This window comes from Geotrypetes seraphini, chromosome 8 (assembly GCF_902459505.1).
Source record: "Geotrypetes seraphini chromosome 8, aGeoSer1.1, whole genome shotgun sequence".
Lineage (NCBI taxonomy): Eukaryota > Metazoa > Chordata > Amphibia > Gymnophiona > Dermophiidae > Geotrypetes > Geotrypetes seraphini.
Genome location: NC_047091.1, coordinates 170,773,995 through 170,783,523, shown reverse-complemented (window position 1 = coordinate 170,783,523; position 9,529 = coordinate 170,773,995). Strand labels below are relative to the sequence as shown.

The window sequence follows — 9,529 nt, the reverse complement described above, 5'->3', positions numbered from 1 at the left end:
AAGAGAAGAAAGACCTTAAGAACTGAGTATTGAATTTCATCATTAGGAAGAATATTCACTTCTGCTGCCGTGATTATTCGGAACTGAGCAAGGATCAGTCGGCGGGATTTCATTGGAAGTCGGCCATGATGATTACAGACTCTGCCAGGTCAAAAGTCCCCTTCAGTAACACTAATGTACAGTAAACAATTTCTCACGCTCCAATCCGTGGGGCATTTTCAGTGATTTGAACTGATGTGTTGTGTCTCGAGCGCTTCTTTTGTAGCTCAGGTGCTCCGGGCCTTTTTGTCCTACAGCCCTGGCGTGTTCACCTCACCTATCTGAAATGTTATAATAAATGTAAGAAATATAGCGAAAGAAAGGTAAATCTTCAACAGAGAGCCAAAAGGAAAGATGACGGAAAGTTTAAGGGTTTAATTCAACTCCACATAGTCTCTGGATTCATTTCTGAGAATGTCCCCGTATGTTCCGAGCCCACATCTCGGGCACCTGGAGCCTTTGGCTGATTTTATATTGAGACTTCATATTCTCTTGTCTCCTGTAATAAGAAGAGGAGAAAAATATTATAAACAACCTTTGTGCTGTCGAGACTTCACCGCTTTCTCCTTCTTCCCCACCTCCTTCTTACAAACTTGTTCACAGGCTTTTTGAAGGGTGTTACCTGGGTACAAATTATATCGCAAGGATGTGTGTGTGTAATATGGACCAGAATAAGTCTAAAGGAATCAAAGGACTATTTCCCTTTAAAAGATCTCCAGGAAATGGGAAAATTCTATAAACTTTACCTAAGGAAGAATAATATTTTCCTCCCCCCCCCAAAAAAAAAATAAAAAGTTTCTCTGGTTGCTTTCTCTAGCAGCAAAGATGGGGCCAGGTAAAAGAAGACCTTTAGCTGAAGAATTTCCAGGGAGTTCAAACCCATCTAGGTTGAATATTATCTGCAATTAATATTTTCCTGGGCAATCAGATCTGCAGGAAAGTTCTGGAAAATTTCTTGCTTGCACCTGATCAGGAAAGTTTAAGGGTTTTAATTCAACTCCACATAATCTCTGATCAGGGACTTGATCAGGGTTGCCCAATTCTGGTCCAGGTTTTCAGGATATCCACAATGAACATGCATGAGAGAGATTTGCCTGCACTGACTTCTTGGTATGCAAATATCTCTCATAAATATTCATTGTGGATATCCTGAAAACCTGGCCTGCCTGTCGATGTCGAGGACCGGAATTGGGCCCTTGATAGTATGGATTAAAAAAAACCTCATCACTCCCTCCATCGAAGGAGTAGAGACTGAGGGATGTGCTAGAGACAAAAAGGGTAAGGGAATTCAAAATGGCGTGGGATGGGGTCCGGATGGTTTTTCAAAACCCGGCACTTTGGGTTTTGAAAAGAAATCACGTCAGGAGGGGGCATTTGCACATGCGCGGATGCAAAGCGGTGATGGTATGTGCACGTCCTGCCCGATGAACAGGCAGTGGGGGGCGGGGCAGGGGGTGGAGCTGAGGGCGGAGCTGGGGCATAATGGAGAGGGGATGGGTAGAAGTGGGCGGTCCTGGTGGCGGGTCTAGGGAGTCCGGATTTTACTCACGTAAAATTTGGTACCCCTACACAGAGGATCTCTAATTAGGAAATGGATGGTATAGAAACTGAAACTTAATTTATAACATTCTATTGAAGGAATCAAATAAATATACAATAAGATAATACAATAAGATATTCATTACAATTATATTCACAATTCTAATTTTTCCATACATATTTCTATCATTCCTCCAAAATAAATTTCCATATAACCTATACCTCTATACATTCCCCCTGTTCCCTTCCCCCCTTTTTCCCTTTCCCCCTTCCTTCCCCCCGCATTGTTTTAATTTATAATAATGTATTATGCAATTTTGGCTACAGAAAGAACCTCCAAGTTTCTGGCATTGGAGGAATCAATTACATCATTTATTTGTATTTGAGAGTTTGGAAGTTCGGCGTTCGCCTAGAAAAACTCGTCTTTTTATGGAGGTTTGGGATCCTTATATTCAGAATCTTTCACCAAGAATAATAAGTTTGGCTATTAATGATTTAAGATAAAGTTTAGGTTGTCTAATTACATTCCAGATAATTATTTTATTTCTTTATTTTTGTTAACTTTCATCCGGGGTGGGGGATTTCATTTGAAGGGGAAGGTAGGGGAGTAAGTAATGGAATTAAGAGGGGGTATATAAAATAATGGTTTAGTTCATATGGAAATTTAATTTGGAGGAATGATATAAATATGTATGAAATATTATTATTGTGATTCTTATTGTAATGAATATATTTCTGTATTATTTCATTGTATTTCCTACTTGATTCTTTCAAAAAGAAACCGAAACTTAAATGGCTGCATGCGCGTGGGTGTGTCGAGCAGCACCTAGATGGTGACTCCCGCCGTTAAGAGCTAAGGCTGACGCCGACAGGCTTGTACAGTATGTGTCCCATATATGGCAATCCAGTTTAGGAAGGGCTGGAAAGGGTTTTGACAGCAACTTCAAAAACTGGAATATTAGGATAGTGCCAGACAGACTTTTGACTGTCTGTCTGTGTCCCGCATATCAAATCAAACAAACTTGGAACAAAAAAACTTGCTCAACCAGAGTTGAATGAAACATACAAACTGAGACAAGTGTGGTGAAACCAGTTAATCATTAATAAAGGGAACCGTAGACTTCAAATACCCATCACTGATTGGTGTTTCAATGGGGTATGAATATCATCACAAGTCTACGGAACTCCCAAACATGCTATTGATATTTACCAAAAAAATGCTGATAATTACATTAACCCAGACTATAATGTAGCAAAAGTACTTAGCTTTACCCAATGGGTCCTCCTACCTCCCCTCCTGCCGCGTTCACCTCTTCCTTTCTCCCTGTACTTCTTTAATGTTCCCGGCGTGAGCAGCAACCCGCCAGCGTCGGCTCTTCCTCTGGTGCCACTTCCTAGTTGCGGGTCCAGGAAGTGACATCAGAGGAAGTGCCGACACTGGTGCAAGCAGCGGGTTGGGGTTGCTGTTTGTGCTGGGAACATTAAAGAAGTATAGGGAAAGGTAAGGGGGGCGGGGAAGGAGGTGTGGAGGGGTGGGGAGTGGCGAAAAGGATGGGCGCCGGCACCCAGGGTGGACTGCCCCCCCCTGTCTCCCCCCCTCCCCTTATTATGCCACTGGGCTTCGATGGCAACTGCAGTAGTTAGAATGGAAGGACAGTGCTGGTCTATGTCCAAGAAATGCCACGATCGGGTATTTAATATCACATTCATTGTTGGTTTAATCATGAATTGATAACGAGTGTGACCATTGGCCAGACTGGACGGACTGTTCAGGTCTTTATCTGCTGTCATTTACTATGTTATGGGCCAAGCCGATGCCAAATGTGGCTGTCTGTATGGAATTAGAAACATACCTCCCCCCACTTTTTTTTACTAAACCGCGATAGCGGTTTTTAGGGCAGGGAGCCGCGCCGAATGCTGTGCGCTGCTCCCGACGCTCATAGAGTTCCTATGAGTGTTGGGAGCAGTGCGCAGCATTCAGAGTAGCTCCCTGCAATAAAAACTGCTATCACGATTTAGTAAAAAAGGGGGGAGGGATAATTGCTTTTATTATCCTTTCAATGGTTTCTTTTGTTTTCTTCCAATTTTAGCTTTTAGCAGTGTTTGAAGTAAAGAGTTAGAGGGGCATAATCAAAAGGGACGTCTAAGTCCGTTTACGTCCATCTCGCAAGTCATCCAAAGTTAAAAAGAGCCTAAGACACATTTTCGAAAGAGATGTCCAACTTTTTTTTACTTTTGAAAATCGTCTAATTATACGTCCTGCCGATCTGATCATCCAAGCTGCTAAATCGTCCATTTTTATACCACATTTCCGTCCAACTTTCCGTCCAAGTCCAAAATGCCTAATCAAGTCCTGTTGGATGTGGGAGGGGTCTGCAAAGTGATGGAGTGATCTCCCAGACATGCCACCTAAATAGTGGGGTACCTTACAGGGCACTGCTGTGAACTTCACGAAAAGGGTGCCATGGCTTCTCCTTACTACAGCTCCCTTATAGGTGATGGTGAGCTCCCCAAACCACCTCCAGAATCCCCTAGACCCACTTATCTACCACCCCAATAGCCCTTATGGCTGCAGGAGCCATTTATATGCCAATCAAAAAGGGTTTGGGGGGTGTATAGGGCAGTGCACATGTTTAAGTATCAATGCAGTTATTACAGGGGCTCATGGGCATGGGTCCTCCTCTCAATGGATCCCTAACCCACCCCCAAGATGACTTAAGCTGCCTCTGTGCTGGATGACTAGGCTTTCCTATGCCAGGCGGCCAGGTGATGATGGTCTGGAGGCTGAATTTTAAAGTTGTGAATAAAATTTTTATGGGGGTGGGGGGGTTGGTGATCACTGGGGTAGTGTGGGGGGGTCTGTGTTATGTGCTTGCAGTGCTTATCTGGTGAGTTTAGGTGGGTTTTTGTGACTTAGACCAAGTTTTATATGGTCTAAGTCACAACGTCCAAGTTTCGTCGATCCTGGGCTGTATAACTTTCGGTTATACATGCTGCACGACTAAGTCTAAGCCAGCCCACGTCCCACCCAACTCCCGCCCTCGACACGCCTTCCAAAACGCCCCCTTTAGCTTTGGACGTTGAGCGGCACTATGAAGGCCTAGGTCGTTCAGAAATACGTCCAAAACCTGTTTTTATTTTCGGCGCTTGGACATTTTTGAGAAATGTTCGTCCAAGTGCCGACTTAGGCCAGTTTTTGGACGTTTTTCTCTTTCGATTATGAGCCCCTTACTGAATAAGTACAGATCTCTGAATATTTTCATTCAAACTGGGGGAGGTGGGGGGGGGGGGGGCAAAACAGGTGTTGTATTACACTCTAAAAAATCAATTAATACTTTACACATCAACAATTTTGCTGTTACTGCTCCTTCTCTCTGGAATTTATTGCCTATATATCTTCGTAAGAATCAGATATAAAACAATTTAAAACAGGATGAAAGACATTTTTATTCCGAGCTTTTAAGGGCCAAGTTTATAATTAAATCTTAATTGTTATTAATCATTTTTTACCTAACCTATTGTTTTAGCCATTGATGTTTTGCCTATCCTGTATCAATTGTAGTTTTTCCCCATCCGTCCCTTTGTTGCCATATGTCTGTACAAGTCACTTGTTTTCCCTATTTTAATATACGTCTCAATGTAACTGTTTAACTTGTTTTTATGTAATTTTATTATGTTAACCGCTTAGAAATTAGATTAAGCGGTCAAACAAATATTTTAATAAACTTGAAACTTGAAACTATAGTACTGTTTTTCGGGCCTGAGCATTTAATAAGACTCATCCTATATAATAAAACCCTAGCCGCTCATGCGCACTCAAATCTGCGTGCTTCCGTGATCTCTGATCCATCAGATGTAGGTCCGAGGCCACAGGAGTGCGCATGCGCGAGTCCCCAGACTTACTGCTTCCCAGCACCTACCTACAAAGGACTGGCCGCCAGCGTTGGCCTTCCTGCTCTCCAGATCGCGGTGTCGGCTCCTCTCATGAGCCGCACCAGAGTCGGAGAAGGCTTCCGACGCTGGCGGGAATCAAGAGGACACTCGTCCGGAGCAGGTCAGACTGCGGGCCGGGCAGGGAAGCGCCGACAAAAAGAGACTCCAGCCGCAAGCCGCTCAATGGGACCAGGCAGGCAGCCATGCGAGGGAGGGAAACAGAATGAAAAAAAAAGGTAACGTGCAGGAAGAATCTGGGCCTGCCTGCGGGAAACGCGATAAGGGAAGGGGGGCCCATGGAGCAGGCTTGACCGCGGGAGGGAAGGGGGAGGGGCCAAAATGAGCAGGCCACATCGTGGTAAAAGTAGGGAAGGGGGGTGGGGCAAATGCTGCTACTGCTGCACAGGGACCTGGAGGTGAAGGGAAATACCTGCTGCTGTACAAGGAAGTGGAGGGGGAGGGAAATGCTGTTGCAGCTGCACAGGGAAATGCAGGGAAAGAATGACAGACAGACGGCAGGAGGGAGGGAGACAGAAAGAAAGGAGGAAAGACACAGGGGCAGGGAGAGAGACAGAAAGACAGACAGACATATATTCTAGCACCCATTAATGTAATGGGCTTGATGACTAGTATGTAAATAAAATAAATGTGGAAAGAGTTTAGTCCAGCTGAGAATGGATCGGATTTATTGTCTGAAGCAATTAGCATTCTGTCCTGCCTGAAAGACTTAGGGCTAGATTCACTAAGGGCACGGATTGGATCCGTGTCCAGAGGGGCTGATTCACGAATCGCCCTCATGCAAATGAGAGCGATCGGAATCACCCCCCAACCGAGCGCCAAGATCACTCTGTAGCGATCTGCACTCTGTGTAGATGGTCTGCACATGCGTCGAAGAGCAGCGACTTTTTTTTTTTTTAACATTATTCCAGCGAGCCCATGGTTTTAACCCGCTTTAAACCCGCGGGTTAAAACCACTGGCTCGCACTTCGGGGGAAGGCCAGGGCAGCACTTGGGGCAGAGAGCAGGAGAGTCGGGGCAGAGCAGGCCGGCAGGAGCAAATTGGCAGAGAGTCGGGGCAGGGAGCAGGAGAGGAGATTCGGGGCAGAGCAGGGCGGCAGGAGAAAATCGCGGCAGAGAGCTGGGTAGGCAGCAGGCAGAGAGCAGGAGATGGCAGTCGGAAAGCAGTGAACGACTGGTCCCCAGCAGTCGCTTGTTTGTGATCGGCCAGCCCAGTCGGTGTCGCAGGGTTTTTGTTAGTGAATCGCTACCTGCCTACATTTCAATGCCGTTCCCCCTCATTTGCATGCGCGGATCACAGGATGATCGGGACAGAGGTTAGTGAATCGGGTTGTAGGGAAATCGGGTATGAAAGGGGTCGCAAACCGATCGATACACGATCGGTTTGCTTAGTGAATCTAGCCCTTAAATTCCATGCGAGCTAATCAAATATCTTCCAGCTGATGTCATTAGTGTTAAAAAAAACAACTAATTGTAACAACATCCACACATAAACCAGACTTCAACAATTAGCTTTGTATATATCCATAAAATTACAAATGTCAGGTGACCGTACACTTTCCTTCTTTGTTACTGTTAGAATGCCGCTTCCCCTCCTTCCAACCCGGTTCATAGATAACGGCGTGAAAGACAAAGGCGCGCCCAGACAATTGAGCGCAGCATGGAGGTGCGCGCCGCTCAAAATTACATTACATTACATTAGTGATTTCTATTCCGCTTGTACCTTGCGGTTCAAAGCGGATTACATAAGAAGAAGCTGGACATTTCCAGGAGGGTACATGACATTTAGGGTAAGACATAGTAACAGAATGAGTATATTCTTAGTAACATTAGATGAAAGCAGTTATATTACATTACATATCAAATCTTTTCCAGGCGTTGGTAGGGGGGGTTTTGTTGGGAAACCCCCCCCCACTTTACTTAATAGACATCGCGCCGGCGTTATGGGGGGTTTGGGGGGTTGTAACCCTCCACATTTTACTGTAAACTTAACTTTTTCCCTAAAAACAGGGAAAAAGTGAAGTTTTCAGTAAAATGTGGGGGGTTACATCCCCCCACAACGCCCCCACAACGCGGCGCGATGTCTATTAAGTAAAGTGGGGGGTTCCCCCCCACACACCCCCGTCGGAGCCCTAAAAACATTAATTTTGAGCGGTGCGCGCCTCCGCGCTGCGCTCAATTGTCTGGGCGCGCCTTTGTCCCGGCGCGCTTTTGACCTGACACCCCCAACCCAACCTCCATAACTCTCGCCACTTTTATCCCTTGCTCGCTTCCCCTACTCTCCCCTTCTTCCTCCCATTCCAGGTTTAGTGATACCATTTTCATGTTGGAATTATTATTATGGATTTCTATAGAACCCTGTGGTAGGTACTATTTCATATTCTTTTAAACTAGTATCATATTTTCTTAGCGGGAGAAAAAAAAGACCTCAAGTGCCCGCAGCTGCTTATTGCTAGAACTTGTCTTTCGCAGTGGCGTACCTAGGGTATGTGGCACCCGGGGCCCATCATTTTTTGACACCCCCCCCCCATGTAAAAATTTTTTTTTTTTTTTTTTGCAATAACCATGAAATGGAATAAATGGTCAGAATAGAAGCAGGCAGTGAAAATTTTCTTTTATTGAACCTCATATATGTAACCATTATTCCAAACATAACAAAACATAAATTATGTCTAAATTGTCATGACATTAGAAGTACATATGGAGTAGTTGCAGGCAGTGGCGTACTTAGGGTATGTGGCACCCAGGGCCCATCATTTTTTGACACCCCCCCCATCTATATGAAAAATATGATTTTTAGTACCAATCTACATATCGCACCACAAGAGTGTACCTAGGAAAAGGCTGCATCTTAAACACTGCAGTGAGCACTAGAACACCAACACATACATTGTAAAACTAAACAAGCCAGATCCCGCACAGTCAATTGGTCCTGTAGTCAATGCCAACTGAAAACTATGTCTTTTTCATACACACAGAACAGAGATACACCCTCGACCAAAATGGAATAATCACAAACTAAAAATAGAAATATGTAGACAAAAGTTAAACTGATCCGCCAAGAAACCAGACCCTGGATACAATGCAACACCACAAAAAACAGTAACACATGTCCTCTAATACAGTGCAAAATATAAAGACAGTAGATGAAAATTTGAAAAAACTGATACATAACAATCACCACTTTATAAATTAACAAATAAAAATAAAACAAATAATGAGATATAAAAAAATACAATTTTATTGGACTAATCCCCGTAAGCTCGGTCCCCATCCCCGCAAACCACCTGATTCCATCCACACAAGCCTTGAATTGTTTATATTAAAGTATAAAAAGAAACAATATTCTGTACAATTGTCAATTTATAAATCAGCGTCTTCTCCCCACTCTCTTCCCCATTTCCCTTCAGCATCCTCAGCCCACTCTCTCTCCACTTTCCTTCAGCGCACGCACATAAAAACAAGCAAGTAATTTTATATCATTTTCATTCTATTCATTCATAGAAATTAAAGTCTAGATAATGCCAGTCACATAACAAAACATGATTTTACAAAAATAATTCCCTGCAGTCAAGCCTGCAAGGATTATTAGATGTCTTTCAGCAGTTCCCCTCCCTCCCTCCCCCTTACCTTTGTGGCCAAGTCAAAATGATCTACCAACAATAAAATTTTAAAAACACAAAGCACGCTGTACGCAGAGAAAATGTTAATTATCATTTATATTCCGCGGGTTTTCAAAGAGGTCAAGGCAGATGACTTTATGCAATGTCACCTCAGTAACAACTATACAAAAATAGACAAATATTCCCCCTCCCTTTTTACTAAACTGCGATAGCGGTTTTTAGCGTAGGGAGCTGCGCTGAATGCCCCACGCTGCTCTCGACGCTCATAGGCTCCCTGCGCTAAAAAACTCTATTGCGGTTTAGTAAAAGGGGGCCATAGTGCAAAATATAGACAGCAGATATAAATTTTCAAAACGGACACATTTTGATCACTAAGT

The 9,529-nt window shown here is 44.0% G+C and overlaps 1 protein-coding gene across 1 annotated transcript in view; it reads right to left on the bottom strand.

The window, feature by feature from the left end:
* Positions 1-343: 343 nt before the first annotated feature.
* Positions 344-9,529, bottom strand: part of SEZ6L (seizure related 6 homolog like) — a 143,366-nt gene continuing 134,180 nt past the window's right edge. Inside the window, exon 16 of the mRNA XM_033956207.1 lies at positions 344-538. Within this exon, the coding sequence (XP_033812098.1) occupies positions 509-538 (30 nt within the window). The 3' untranslated portion in view covers positions 344-508. The remainder of the gene's footprint in view (positions 539-9,529) is intronic.